Genomic DNA, 15,552 nt, shown 5'->3' on the forward strand with positions numbered 1-15,552 from the left:
GATAGATAGATAGATACGTAGCTGGATAGATAGAGATAGATGCATGGATAGGTAGGTGGATAGACAGACAGATAGATAGATAGATGATGCTTAACACACAGCTGGTGGGCTCCTTCAGGGAGAAGCCCAGCAGGACTGCAGGGGTTAACAGCACCAGCTCAGAGGCCAGCAGGCCTGGGTTAGAGTCCACACTCCACCACTCACTAGCTGAGCGACCCTGAGCAAGTCGCTTCTCCTCTCTGAGCTCCAGCTTTCTTCTCCGTAAAATGGGGATCAGAGCAGTACTTGCCACTCTTAGTTACCGGGAGGGTCAAAGAAGACACAATCGGAAAGCATTATGACAGCTCCACGGAGGACTCCTGACAAACGCTAGCTCCTACTATTACTAAGACAGGCCCAGATTATGAACACGGTCCGGGCTCCTTGCCGAGCATTAGGGATTCAATGGTGACTCCAGACACAGTTGCTGCCCTCCAGCAGCCTGTGGTCAAGGCGGGAGCTGGCCAGGCTTGTACAAATTACTAGAACATAATGAGACAAGAGCCATGGCCACGGGAAGCTGGGGGCTGGAGGAGCCACAGGCTGAAAGTCACCCCCCTTGAGAGGATCAGGGAAGTCTGCTCAGAAGAGGTGGCATGTGAGCTACACACAGGAGACAGCCAAGCCATGTGAAATAGGAGGGAGAACATTCCAGACAGACCGCATGGCATACGCAAAGGCCAAGAGGGCTCTCAACAGCTCCACAGCACAGAAAGTCTCATCCTCATTTTACAGAGCCTAAAACTCAGCTCAGAGAGGTGAAAGCACTTTCAGAGGTCACACAGCAAGGAAGCGGCAGAGCTGGGATTGAAACGAAGGGCATTTGCACGCCAGAGCCTGAGAAAAGCTGATGAACTGGTGTAGGGGAGAGGCAGTGGGCACCAGGAAGAACCCCGGGTCCCCACCAGGGCTGGGTGCAGACGAGAGGCAGTGGCGGGAAGGGCCACAGCCCCCTACCTCCGCCCCAGCTAGGGACTCCCACGGCCCCCACCCGGCAGGCAGACGGTACCTCCATCAGGTCTATAAGCCACAGCAGCCGCTCCTGGGGAGGGAGGGGGGCAAAAGGCAAAAAGAAAAATACATCAAATAAATATTAGGGATGGGACGAGCACAGCAAACCCCCTTCTCTAAGCACACAAGCATGTGCACAAAACACACACACACACACACACGGAAAAGAAACATGATTCTCCAAATCCTTTTTCTCCTTCCTTGGAACGCTTTGTGCAGGGATGAAGTTGGGATGAGGAAGAAAAGGCCCCGTTGCTACAACCCGTCCTGCTTCGCTCTAACTGCCTCCTTGGAGGAGACCAGAGCGTCCTCACTGCTCTGCAGAAATGACCCTTGTCCTGCAGAAAGGCATCGGGGACCGTCATTCACCCCGGGGTGACCCTGGGACTCCCAAGCAGCTGGGGGCTGGGATCATGATTCCCATTTGGCAGACGGAAAAACTGAGGCTCAGAGAGGGGAAGTGATGCGCCCGAGGTCACACTCACTAAGGAAAGGCTAAGCCTGCGGAGGACCCTGTCGCATCTGAGAAGACCCAGATTGCAGGGAGGCCCAGCCCTGTGGTGGCAGAGAAGCTCAGAGTCAGAAACAGGGCCCGGGCTGTGCACGTGGTGCATGCCGGACACGGGATGAAGACGGGAGGGGCAGGCAGATCTCAGCCCGCCACCTTCCAGAATCCTTCAGGCGTCTGCCAGGCTCTGGGTACCAATCCTCAGGGCAGGTCAGAAAGAACAGGGGTTTCCCCTGTCCTCAGGGGTGGGCCGTATTTCCAGGATGCTGGCACTGAGAGCCATGGAGTCCTCCCAACAAGCTGGGGAAGGCAGCCCAAGGGCAAGTGGGGAAACTGAGGCACTGAGGGGTGAAGGGACCTTCTCTCCATGCTTCCTCTCCCACCTGCACAACCTTCTCTTAGACTCCGCCTCCAAGAGCTCCCGCTGGTCTCCGTTATCCTAATTTGACACGCACCGGCTCTCCTAGCTGTCCACCCCTCAGAAGCCTGGAGACCCCTTCCATCTGGCCCCCAAAACTCCCTGCTCAAAGTCATGCCCTGGCCTTTGTGAGGTCTGCCTCCCCAGGGTCCCCAGTCCGCAGAGAGGGTGCCTCTGGCAGGGCAGAGTCAACTGCCACAGCTGGGGCCCAGACTGGCCGGGGCCACGCTCCTCAGGTATGGAGGGACCCGTGGGCTGGGACGAGGTCACTGTGGGCTAGCGCTGAGCTGGCACTGAGCCCTGTCCAGGCAGAACAGCTACCCAGATGCTCTAGCCCTGCAGCCTGAGCTGCCATCACGGCCTCGGGCCACTGCACCCAGGGGGAAACTGAGGCTCCGAGAAGCCGTGGCTTAAACCTAGATCTGCCTCCCAGGCTGGAACACCCCCCATCCCACCCCCTGGACCTCTCATCCCTGATTCTAAAAGGACCATCCAGAATGACCAGACTCTGTGCAATCCCCCTGGTCTTAGAGCAGTGACTCATGGCTCCTGAAGCCCCAAGGGGACATTAGCAAGGTCGAACTCGGTGGAGCTGGACCCAGAGAGAAATGGGCCCTTGGGCCAGGGCCCTACGGCCTGAAGCCAGCTCATCACCCAGGTGCCCCCTCAAAGCAGGGGCACAGAGCCACACCTGCAGCCCCGGGCAGGGGACAGACTCCTCCCTGGCCCAGAAGTGACCTGCTCCCAAAGCGTGACCTCGCCTCCTCTGCAGCCACGTCTGGGGCCTGGAGGGATGCACGGCAGCTTCACGGGCCATCTAACCCACGGACCACGTGCGTCTGCAACCTCAGACATCACCGCACCCTCAGAGATCCTGCTCCTCCAACAGGACAACTAACTGTGTCTGCCCCTGGTCTAACGGAGATTCCACCCCTAGGAGCTCAGAGTTCAGCATCCGGGAGCGACAGCGTCTAAGAAGCACGACCTTCTCTCTCCCCGTGATGACGAATGATGTAGACGGAAAGGAGAGCAGGGAGCCCAGCCGGCTCTCCTGACCTCCAGCCCTGCTCCTCCCACCGCACAGACGGTAATAACTGCTGGTCCCCCATGATGGACAGCCAGGCATCTCCTGTGCCCCTTCCTTGCAAAGGCTTCTGGGACTAATTGGCCTCCAACCATCCAAGAAACACACCCTGAGATGGACCAGATGCTTTTCTCGGGGGGCTGGCGAGTCTGGGAGGAAGTCTGGCTAGGCTTGGGGCTCCACAGACAAGAGTGGGTCTCAGGGAAGACCCCAGTCACCACGACTACCATGAATTCACTGCCACCGTTTCTCGTGGGGTCCTCCCACGGATTGCCATCATTTTATTCTACTTGTCCCAGGACTCTGTTTTTTACCTTTCTTCCCCAGCCTGGCCCCCCAGACTGTGAGCCCCAGGAGGCAGGGCCACATCTGTCTTGTTCCTCAGTGGTCTCCTAGAGCCCATGCCTGGCACGCAGCTGGCACTCAACAGTTAGGAGGTTTCACAGGTGATGAAACCGAGGCTCGGAGAGGCAGGGCCCAGAACTGGTGAGTGGTGGTACGGGACCCAGCTCACTCCAGAGCCAGTCTCTGAACTCCCCTGCTGGCCACCAGGCCAGGGATGGGCAGGGGCAGCTCACCCTGGCCGAGCTGATGGTGGTGGAGGTGCCGTGGCTGCCCGTGGATGAGCCCGTGTCGCTGTAGGAGACCGTGGAGCAGGTGTCCCCGGCCCCAGGGCCCGGGGGCTGCCGCGCCTTCATCGACTCAATCTCCCGCCTCAGCACCAGGTGGTCGAAGCGGTCCAGGTCCTGGGGGGAGATGGTGCCTCTCACATCAGAGAGGATAGAGAACTGGAGGTGGGGGGCAAGAGGGGGCACTCAGCAGGGAGCTCCACCAGCAGGTGCGACCGGCTCCCTGCTACCCGAAATGACCTGTGTACAAACTTGACCACTGGCCTCCCTCCTTAACCCTCCATGGCTCCCCACTGTCCTGGGACAAAGTCCAAACACCTGTGCCTGGATGCCGGGCTCAGCATTGCCTGATTCCTGCTTCCCTCTCCGGCTTCCTTTCTCACCTTCTCCTTGGCCAGCATCTCAGCAGGAAGTCCTTGGCCCTCCCTTCCACCTCGAATGCCCTTCCCCCACTTCTCTCCAATTCAGGTTTCCTGTCTTAAGTCTTCCCAAATGTAACCACCCCCAGTGGCTTTAATTGCTTCCTCCTCGGTGCAGCTTCTGACCCTCACACAGGCTTCCACTAGAGCAGAGTTCTCAAAGTGGGCAGCACGGCAGTCACCCGGGGGCCGGCCCCATCCACAGATGTGTGGCGTTAACCAGTGGGGTGGGGCCCAGGCATTGCTTTTAAAGAGCAATCCAGATGATTCTAAATGAACGCTCAGCACTGGAAGCCATTGTGTTAGGCCCCAGTCACAGGGGACTTTGACCCTTTCCCTGGGTCCCCCGTCCTCGCCCAGGGTTCAGTTCAGGCCTGAGGGTTTGCAGGTTCTCCATAGAGGAGTGCAGGATGGAGGGAGGGAGGCAGGCAAGGACGCAGGGCCCTCGAGAGCTGAAGCCAGCCCCCCGCCAGCCCCCGGTCTTGCCCGAGGAGGGGGCGCGGGCCACCTCGGTGCGGGTCACCTTGGTGTGGGTGTTGAGCAGCTCGAACAGGGCCATGACGAGGGCCTCCACGGAGACGCTGCCGCCGCGGTACTCCTCCAGGTAGTAGGCCATGGTGGCGCGCTCCTGCTCGGTGAGCACGTGCCGGGCCTGCTCCTCCAGGGCCACGCGGGTCTGGTTCCCCAGGCTGCTCAGCGTGACCTGGGAGCCGACTGGCCCCCTGTAGAACCCCAGCTGAAAGGCAGGAGGACAGAGGCCCGGGATTGGGAGCTGCTGGGGAGCCGAGGGGCCACCACGTCGGCGACCGCACCGCAGAGGGATGGGGTGGTCCCTCGGTGGTCTCGGCCCACGCGGCACACCTGCGGGAGATGCACCGATGTGTTCTGAGTACGTGGCCTCAGGCGGCTGCAAAGTGCTTTACGGCTTAGACGGCACTTTACACGCGTCACCTCATCAGATCCTTGCAACCATTCAGGGTTGAGCAATTTTATTAGGGTTCCCGTTTTATGGTCTAGGTTTCAAGTCTCCCTTGGGAAATTGGGGATAATGGCAACTTTATTTCCAAAATACAGCTCCAGTCTGCACACACACTCCACCCGCTGCCCGCCACTGCCTCTACCCTCCTCGGCTGTGTCTAGGATGCCACCTGGGCTCCCTTTGCCCCCTCAGACTCTCCTGTCACCTACACGGAGCCCGTAAAAACACAGATCTCCTCGTCTCGCTTCCTGCTTAAGCCCCTCAGCAGCAGCCCAGACGTCATCTCAGGCTGGAAGCCAAACCTGCTGTGGCCCGGAAGCCAGGTGTGATGGGCTGTCCTGCCCGCCGCCAGCCCCTCCCTGACACCTCCTAGCTTACTACACTCCCCCCAGCCCTCCTTCCTTTCAACAAACCCTCTCCCTGCCTCAGGACTGTGGCACACACTGTGCCCTCCGACGACATCCCTCCTCCGGCTCCTGCACCACGCTTTGATCTCGCCAACTTCTATTTAACATTCGGTCCACAGCCCAAACACCATGTCACTACCTCAGACAGCCTCTGCCTGCCCCCTCCCCTCCTCGCATCCCCGTCAGGGGTCTCACCTGTTACCCTCTCTCCCAACTCCTCATACCTTGCCTCCATGGCCCTGAGCAGCTTTTGTGATGAGCTGTGTGTGGAGGCTGGTTGGTTTCTACATGTGTCTCCCTCATGGGCTGTGACCTCCGTGACGGCAGGGACATGCCCTGTTCTGTTCCCCGCCCTCACCCCCGGTGCCTGGGGTGGTACCCGGAACACCTGGGGGCACTCACAGGCGTGTGTGGCACGGGGGATGGAGGACAGTCAGCAGGCTGACTCCCCGAGAAAATGAGGTCATGGCCGGGGGTCGCTCGGCCCACTTTGCCGGGCCCAGGGACCCACACACGGGGCGCTGTGAAGACGCCGAAGCTCCCCAGGGACGGGGAGCATCTTACCTTGTTCGTCCCGTCTGCTGTGGGATCTCCAGGAAACCTATGGAGAAAGACAAGCACGTTCAGCTGCCGTTGGGGCAGCTCATGCAGGCACGGGCTGCGGGATGAGCAAAGCCTCGTGAGAACCACAGCCTCCACCTGCTGGGGCTTCTCAAGGGACTGTGAACCCGGCGCAGATGGGCGGCTTGCCATCAACCATGTGGACAGCACTCCCAAACCCGGGCCCAGTGGGCTCCTGAGTTGTTTCCGACCCCACAGGACCAGGCAGGCAATTCGAGGAGGGAATAAATGACAACTGCCCCGTGGCCTCAGGTCAGGCCAATTCCAGGAAGGGTGGGGACATGGGTGACAGCAGCCCCCAAGACGCAGTTCACAGGGGCAGCTCAGCTCCAGCCCGTTTTCACACAAAAAAAAACACGGACTTGAGCTGCCACGATTCCTGATTTTGAAGAAGCAGCCAGAAACCCAGTTTTTTATGGAGAACCTGCTATCTTTTTAAATGTTGGCAACTAATTGAAAAAATTTGTAACATTGTGCAGGTGAAAAGAGAGGGAGAGAGGGAAGAAAGAAAGAAAGGGATAGAGAAAGAGAGATGCTCTGGGGGTACATGGCCAGTCTGAGACTTCCCATGGAAACCCAAAAGAGACACATTGATTATTAGCAACTCTGCAGCCATCTGGCCACTGGGTCCCACTATGACTTCCAAGATCCTCTCCCCAAGGTAACTCATAGGATCCTCATTAGCAGGTCTGGGATGGGGGCAGGGTTATTAGGATCCTCACTTTTCAGACAAGCAACTAAGGACTCAGAAGTAAGTGATTTCCCCCAGGGGAAATAAAGAATGAGAGAGCTGGATCGTGCAGTGCAGCTTTCTAAGGGAAACTGAGGCCAGCAGAGGAGAAGGGATGTGTCAAGGTTATGCATGCCCCGCAAATGAAAGGAACCCCGGTGTTGGGACCGCAGGCTCTGAGAGTCGGCGCCATCATGACGGATCAGGAGACGCTGGGGGGATGGGAGGGGCCATCACTGGCTTTCAGAAATGGCCGTGGGGTCCTGGGGCTCAGAGGGAGCAGGGCGGCCAGACCCTGCCAAGTTCGTGGCGGTGTCCCCAATCCGGGAACTGGCGATCCACTTGGTCTCGTCCACCGTGGTGCGGGCATGGGGCAGCCTCCCGACGTCCTTCACCGTCAGGATGAGGTGCTGGGACGACTTGAGCAGCTTGACCGCCTCGTCGTGCAGGATGTTGAGGAAGCTCTGCCCATTCACCTCCAGAATCTGGTCCCCAACCTGCCGAGACCACCACACAACACAGTCACCTGGGCCATTGACAGGACACGGACTCACGCCAGGGGCTTCAGAGCCGTGATCTCAATTCTCTCCCTGGTCAGCCTACCGAGGAGGCCACCGAGGCTCAGAGAGGTTATGTAGATGCCTGAGGGTCACACTGCAAGTCAACAATCTTCCAATCCTGCTCCTGAGCTCCTGTTACTAGAAAGGCCCACCTCCCCCAACCTAGCAGTGGCTTAGAGGTGTGGGTCTACAACAAGATTCCCAAGGGTCTGTCCCCTTATCTAGAAGACGAGAGTCATCTCAGAGGCCTGGTGGGGGTGGAATGGGGAAGGAGGAGGCGGGGCGTGAAGCACACTTCCCGGACTTTCCTCCTGCAAGTCCACATTGTGGAGATTTTCACCCCAAGCATGCATTCTTATATTATCTTAAAACGTAAACGACATTCTAATTTACTCAAAAAAAAAAAGGTGCAATAAATGAGAAAACTAAGCTCCCATTAAAGCATAACATATTGCTTAAGATTCTTACAACAAGCAGGCAGTTTTATTCTGTAACGTAAAAACACATTTTTCAATGAATGGATTAAAAAAATAGTGGGTGGGGAAACAAACTACCCTTCCAATAAAAATAAAAACGTGACAAAGATCGAAGAGGTCGGACGGGAGGACCCTGCAGTGTGAGATGAAGGACTTGCGGCTCGTTTATACTCAGGGGTCCGGGGTTTCTCTGCCCTTCACAGCTGGGGAGATGAGATGCCTGGCCGGGGTCACAGGCGCCCGTGACCTTGAAGGGCAGCCTCATAGCAACAATTATTTGTGGCTGCTGTTCCTTCTCCCTGGCCTCCCAGCCTGCTGACGGCACGTGATCAACCCCCCAGGGCTTTTTCCAGCATTTTCCAAGGCAAATTTTGGGAAAAAGTGAGCCAGACAGGAATTTGGAAGAGAAAGAGGAGAAAAAAAGATGGGACAATGAGACAGAGCTGAAACCTGGACTCCAGTTTCCCGTCTTGTCTTTGACCCGTCGCCTGCAGCGGGGGGGAAGTTTCTGGTACAGAAAGTGGTTATAAGTTCACCCCTCCCGTCTGCCCCCTGCACCAGCTCTGAGGGGCTCCCAGAGGGCCCGCTGCATCTCTGCCTCCACCTCCCCATCCGACAGCTGGTACGGCACACCTACCAGGCGCCAGGCTCTGCGCCAGGCTGCGTGCTGAGCCGGACAGACCCGCCCCTGCTCTCACCTTGCTCCCAGTCGAGATGGGGCTCAGTTTTGTGCTATAACCGGGTTTTCCCATCAGCCTCTCCGCACTGTGTCCCCAGGGCCCAGCACCCAGGGGGAAAGTCAATCAAAGTTCTTCAAATGAATGAAAAGTCCGACCCTCATTCCCCTCCATTCCTGGCTCCAGGACCATGTCTGCCACAGCCCGGTGGGGACCAGCATGGGACACCGGCCTGGGGCCCCCAACGTCAAGCCACGATTTATCAGATGCTGACTGTGTGCCAGGCACCTCATCCGTCTCTTTCCATAGTTTTCCATACTCAATATCCTCACCATTCTGAGAAGCAGGCATCCTTGCTCTCCCTCTCATCAGAGAGAAACAGGGGCTCAGAGAGGTTAAGGAAACAGTTGGTGGTCACACAGCTAGTGAAGAGGACAGCCAGGGTGCAGACCCAAGTCAGGCTGGCCCTACTAGGCTGCTGTCAGGAGCTCTGCCCGGGCACACGTGGCGTGGCCTCTATCCAGCATGTGCAACGCCAGTGTCCTGCCACGCAGCACCCAGGTCTGAAACCCTGCCCCCACCGTCAGCTCTGCCTTTACTCCCTTGAGTAGACCCTCCAGCAAGTCCCACGCCATTGTCACCTGCCTCCAGCCCTGCCGGTGCCCTCACCTGGGTCCCTGCCTCCTCATACCTGGGTCCCTGAGCCAGCATCCCTCCTCTGGGCATTTACGTCTAAACCGGCCTCGGACCTAACACCGGATTTATTTTTCCTCAACTTTTTGCTTTCGTGACATTCCTCCCCACTTAAAAACCTCCGACGACCCCCCATCCTCCAGGAGGCAGCCAAGCACCATGGGGAAGGGTTTCAAAGTCCACCAGACCCGGGTTCGAATCCTGGCGCTGCTACTTCCGCGCCATGGGAGCTGGAGCAAATCCTCCGACAGCTTTCGTGTCTCAGAGTCCTCGGGTGTAAAAAGGGGGTCCATGCCCCAGATTGTACTCCTCCCAATTTCCACAGTCATCAGCATCTCTTTCTTAATGCCACCAGCAATATCCACAATTCTCTCTCTTTACACATCTTTGAGCTCCCTAGTTGAGAAACCCGGGTCCCCGAGAACTTAGGCCACCCCAGCCAGTCTCCTTGTAAAGAACTTGAGACGAGACCCAACACCTGGTTCAGGGCTTGGCACACAGAAGGTGCTCAATAAGTGCATATGCATGAAGGAAGGGACTTTGCCTCTTCCCCCTTGCCTCACCAGCCCCCTCCCGGCCTCTCTGCAGATGCTGAGAAGCAGAGATGTGAGAAGGAGAGTGTCTGCAGGCACCCGGGCCTTACGGAGAGCGGAGGGGTAACTCCCGTCCTGCCGTGCCCACTTGCGCACAAAGCATTCAACAGCGTCCCCGTGTAGCGGCTCCACCTCTCCCCTCTGCTGGCAGGACCCCTCTCCTCTGCACCCAGCTGCCCCCACAGCTCCGAGCTGGAACCCCGGTGGCACCTTCCATCTGTTGAAGTGCTCTATTTTCTTAAGCATCCCTCTCCATAGCTTTGGCTTTTTTTAAGCTGAGGGAATTAATTAAAATCTTCTCCGCACATTTATTTCATCCTAGCAGTTTAATTAAAGGAACCAGCGTCCAAGAGACCAGATGTGTCAGGGCATCGCAAGCCTCTCCCTACAGGTCCAGGGAAGCAGACAGGGACAACCCCATTCCACAAGCATCTACCTGGGCCTCCACAGCAAGAGGGGGCTGGGGGGGGTGGAAATGTCCCAAAGGTGGTACAGGACACGTACACTAAAAAAGAAGTACTCATTGTTCATCTGGAATGCAAATTTAAATGGGTGTCCTGAATTCACGTTAGCTAAATTTGGCATCCCTGGGGTTGGGGGGGGTCAGTAACCATGGGGGACAATGGTTCTTGTGGGGAGGGTGCTCATTTAATGCTTGGTTTCCAAATTGATTATTCTCCCCGACCCTGAGCCTGGCACCTGTCATTTTCGGAGAGTCCTGTGACTCAGCAACACGCTGCTTACTGCAGACTCCTCCTAAGCACTAATAACATCCCCGAAGTCACAGGTTTGCTGTGCTAGTCACAGTTCCCCTCACGCTGGTTAAAGAAACGCACCCCAGCAGATCTGTGAGAGGCGGCGTGGCGTCCACGTGCCATCCGCCTGGGGAGCAGGCGTGAAACGGGAGTCACGCTCCGGAAACCCCAACCGCACGGGGGCCCGTGGGCCCATCTTCCCATCTCTTTCCAGTCCTCTCCTGTCTTTCTTCTTCCTCCGGGGCCTGTTTGAAAACTGCTGAGCTTGGCTTTGGGGTCCCCACACAGCCCTCCGCAGCAGCTGAGCTACTCCCATTTCTCCGTGTCCAGCCCTCTCTTCTTTCCTCTACTTGTTGGAAAGCTTCTGAGCTCCGGGAGGCCTGTCAGAACAGGTGTCTGCAGGCTCACTGTCATCGAGAGCCCACAAACCACTTTCAAATAAAACCAGGGTCTCCCCGCTGCTCACAGCAGCCCCAGGCCAGCGGGGTGCGGAGCCCCATCCCAAGGGTGCAGGAGAAAGATGCCTGAGTTCTGAGGCCAGGTGACTTGGCCGTAGCAGCCGTGTGGCCCTGCACAGCTCTCAAGCACCCGCTGAGTCTCAGTGTTCACACCTGTAAAATGGGCATGACGCCACCAGCAATTCCCAGGGGGCTGTGAGAATCCAATGGGACCCTCAACACAGAGCCTGACCCACGAGAGGTTTTCAACAGCTTTTCATGAGCTTCCCTTGCAAACGGAGGGGACAGGTTCAGGGGTGTCAGGCGACTTGCTCACGGTCACGGTCGCCCAGGAAGTGAACGAGCGAGCCAGCACGCGAGCCTGGCTTTCCCACATTCTATCCACCAGCCTGTGCCCCCTTTATCGCAGCACCATGCCTGGCACGCAGAAGGCACTTCGTAAATGGCGAACGGATGGGAGACCCCCGCCCTGCGTGCTCTCCCAGTCTCAATGCTGACCGTGTCCCCTTTTCCGACGGTTTGTACGACGTGAAGCTGGAGGTGGCAGGTTTGAAGGTCTTGAAAACGAATAGCTCCATTCGTTTATTCATTGGAAAGTTACTTTCTCTGACCCGCCGAAGCCAGCCCTGAGTTAGAGGACACGGGGGTCCAGAGGTGAAGATGCTGTGATTGTCAGGGCCTCCAAGGGGTCTCCTACAGATGGGGAGACTGAGGCCCAGAAAGCACCGGGACGTGTCCAGGGCCACAGAGCGAGGCGACAGCAATGCCCAGACCCTGAGGCTAATTAACCAAGAAAACACCAGGCCGCCTAGAACTCACCCAACATGACCCACCAGAGAAGGAAGAGACAGGTGAGAGTGTGAGCGAGTGTCTAGCATCACTCAGCTTGCACACGGCGCCGACGGAGGCGTGGAAGGATAAAGGAATACAGGCGGCTTTATTTTATTTGTCACCGAGGCATCCTATTTATCACCAGTGACAGAGGAGCAGAGGGTGGACCGCGGGAATGCCCTTCATTTTAAGGCAGAGGAACGACTCCTCCATCATCCACAGCTCAAGTGACAGGCTTGGATTGGGGACGCTCCAAGGACAGCGTGAAGAGAGTTCGGCAAGGACAGGACACTGGTCTCCCCTGAACCTGGCCAAGCACCAGGATGCAGGAATTCACTTCCCCTCAGGCTGAGCAGGGCCCAGGAGCGGCGGGAGGAGGCCCAGGGAGCAGCAGAAAGTGCTCAGCAGGCTTGGGAGTGAGCCGGTCTCCTTAAGGGTCAAGAAACCTGGGGAAAATAATTTTAGCACTCTGAGCCTTCCCTCCATCCAAATGGAAGCAAGACCACCATGTACTAGAGTGTTACACAGACTAAATGAGAGGCCATCCAATGTGTGGCTATGAGCACAGACAGACCCAGGAGTCTGCCCTCGGGGTCTAACTCCAGACTCTGCCACTTATTAGCTGTGTGACCTTGGGTCATTTCCCTACCCTCTCTGTGCCTCAGTTACCTTCTCTGAAAGTGGGGACAGCCTCAGTGATACCTCACAGATAGGTCTTAGGATTAAATGAGTTCATACATTTCACTGGATTCCCAGCACCTCAAAAAGCACCTGGCACACAGTAGGTAGTCAATGAGTATTTACTGAATGGACGCATAAAAAGCAGGTAGAACAGTTCCTAGCACCCAGTAGGTGCTCCATCAATGTTAGCTGCATTTTTGAAGCACCATGTTTACCTGTGAAGTGACCCCTGGGTCACTTACCAGCCAAACCTATGACTCTGCCTTGTCACGGTCTCCCCCAGCTATCCCCCCACCTTTCCAACTGCCTCCGCCCTGGGCCCCGCCTGCAGCTTCAACGGACCCCCACATGTTGACCACGCCCACAAGGCACCAACGGTTACCCCATCTTACAGGTGGGCAGGCTGAGGCCAAAAGGGAGGCGACAAGAGCCGGCACTGGCCTTCGTCCTGCCAGCGTGCAAAGCCTCTGCTCGACCTAGTGTCAACCCCTCCTTTAAGAAAACCAGCATCTCCATCCTCCACCTCTTACGGAACCTCTCAGCCCTGCACTTGGTGTTATGCACACAGTAGGCGCTCTATTCATGGACCTGAACGCAAATGAGCAAAAAGAACCCGTGGGTGGATGGCAGCGCTCCGAGCTCCCCCATCAGAGGAAGTCGGGAGAGAAATCTGTAACAACTCGATCCCATGCGGAGCTGGGACACAGGACTCCATCCTCCCAGGACACACGCACAGTGGGGACACATGCGCACAGTGGGGCCACACTGGGCAAGGGCCTGAAAGAAGCCGGTCCCGGCCCTCTTCGCCACCTGCCCAAGGCTTCACACAAATGGATTTTGCAGCTTCCACTGAGGACCCTGCTGACTGTATCATCACCACAATGAAAATTCAAATTCTGTTAAAGAGTTTTATTGCATTTATGAATCTTTAATAGTCTTCTGTGTCAGGTATGAAACTTTAATGGGCTTTGGGGTATTTTTTCCTGGTACAAGGGAGCAATGCAGTTTTAATGAGACAACATGCGTTTTTCCCAACAGTTCAGAAGTCAGTAAACCTTGTGCATATTTTTTAAAAAAGAGGATCAAGGTGGAGCTAAGAAGGTTCTGGAGCCGGCTGCGGGAAAGGCCTGGGTCTCTCAGGCTTGGTGCCCTCACAGGGCAGAACCCGACCAGAAAGGCTGCGGATGGAACCGGCAGACGCGATGGCTGCTGACTTCCAGCACGGCGCCTGCTTCCTTCTGGCTCCTTCTTCTGACATGAGCACTTCCACTGTCAGCACGGCTCGCTCTGTTCAGGACACGGGCAGCCCTCGGCCAACACCTGCTTTAAGTCAACCGAGGCCAAGAGAAGGGGAAGGACCTGTCCAAGGTCAAACTCTGGGTCAAGGTCAGAAGCAGGGTGGAGCAGCCACTCGTGGGCTCTTCCCGCAGGAGAGTCTGGCTACCAAGTCAATGCGTCAGAGCAATTACAAAGGTCAACCCCAGGAGGAGTGACAGCTGTGGACCCTCTGAGGGCCTCGCAGAGTCAGCTGCCCCCCCCCTATTTAGCTCTAAACACACATACACTTAATAAGCCCCACAGGAGGCAGCAAACAGTGTCCTGTTTTATAGATGAAGGAATGAGGTTCAGAGAGGGGAAGTCACTTGCCCGAGGACACCCAGCAAGCAAAGCAGCAAAGAAGGACTGGCACCCAGCCCAACTGCTACTTGGAGCCTCGGGCTTGTATTTGCTCACCTGACATTCCAACAGATGACTCAAAGGCTCTCGAAACGAGCACTGTCGAAAAGAACTTTCTGCAGTAACAGAAATGTTCCATATCTGTGCTGTCCAAGACGGCAGCCACTGCTATTTAAATTTAAATTCATTAAAACGAAATAAAATTAAAGATTCATTTCCCTACTCACGCTAGCTCCGTTTTGATAGCCACAGGAGACTGGCTGCTGCTGCCTGGAACAGCACAGCTTATGGCTGGGGCCCCAGATGGAGGCCCTGCCCTTCTCCGACCCTCCGTCCAGGGCTCCCGTCTCAGTGCTCAAGCCCCAAAACCTCCACATCTACGGGTCCACCATCAAGCCCACCCATTTTACCTTCCCCTCTGGAAGGAGCTCGAATCGCTCGCTCTGCTCTGTCTCCACTGCTCCACCCTGGGCCAGGCCACCATGGCCTCTCCCCTGGACCCAGTCACCTCTTAACCCGCCTCCCGCTTCCACCGTCGACGCCCCCTCCGGCACTCTCCCGTGACAGTTAATTTGACGTGGGGACTGGACTGGGCTAAGGGACGCCCAGAGAGCTGGGAAGACGTTATTTCTGGGTGTCTGTGCAGTGTCTCCGGAAGAGATGAGCCTCTGAACAGGGAGACCGAGGAAAGTGGATGGCCCTCGCCGTCTGGGTGGGCCTCATCCCACCCACTGGGGGCCTGAAGCGAACAAGAGGCGGAGGGGGGTGAGTTCACGCTCTCTGCTGGAGCTGGGACGCCCCTTCTCCTGCCCTTGGATGGTGCTGCCCTTGCTTTTCGGGCCTTAGGACTCACATGAGGATTTACACCACTGGCCCCACAACTATTTGGCCTTTGGATTCAAACTTACATCATCTGCTCCCCTGGGTGTCAGGCCTTCGGACTCGGACTGAATAAACTCCTGGGTTTCCTGGGTCTCTGACTTGCAGAGGGCAGATCATGGGAATGTGTGACCTCCATAATCACGTCAGTCAATTTCTATAATAAATTTCCTCTTCTATCTATCCATCTACCCATCCATCCATCTACCCATCCATCCATCCATCCATCCACCCATCCACTCACCCATCCACCCATCCATCTACTCATCTACCCATCCATCCATCCACCCATCCATCCATCCATCCACCCATCCATCCATCCATCCACCCATCCATCCATCCATCCATCCACCCATCCATCCATCCACCCATCCATCTACTCATCTACCCATCCATCCATCCACCCATCCATCCATCCATCCATCCC

General features: G+C 56.7%; 1 protein-coding gene across 5 annotated transcripts in view; it reads right to left on the reverse strand.

Moving 5' to 3' along the window:
• Positions 1-15,552, reverse strand: part of WHRN (whirlin) — an 85,439-nt gene that overhangs the window by 15,392 nt on the left and 54,495 nt on the right. For 2 of the 5 annotated variants that reach the window (XM_046646075.1, XM_046646066.1), the window contains exons 4-8: positions 7,140-7,342; positions 6,059-6,095; positions 4,632-4,844; positions 3,639-3,848; positions 1,049-1,081 (exon numbers count right to left, since the gene is read on the reverse strand). In XM_046646075.1, coding sequence (XP_046502031.1) covers positions 1,049-1,081; positions 3,639-3,848; positions 4,632-4,844; positions 6,059-6,095; positions 7,140-7,342 — 696 coding nt within the window. The remainder of the gene's footprint in view (positions 1-1,048; positions 1,082-3,638; positions 3,849-4,631; positions 4,845-6,058; positions 6,096-7,139; positions 7,343-15,552) is intronic. The other 3 variants (XM_046646094.1, XM_046646084.1, XM_046646103.1) reach the window with 2 other exon arrangements.

Source organism: Equus quagga, chromosome 1 (genome assembly GCF_021613505.1).
Source record: "Equus quagga isolate Etosha38 chromosome 1, UCLA_HA_Equagga_1.0, whole genome shotgun sequence".
Taxonomy (NCBI): Eukaryota; Metazoa; Chordata; class Mammalia; order Perissodactyla; family Equidae; genus Equus; species Equus quagga.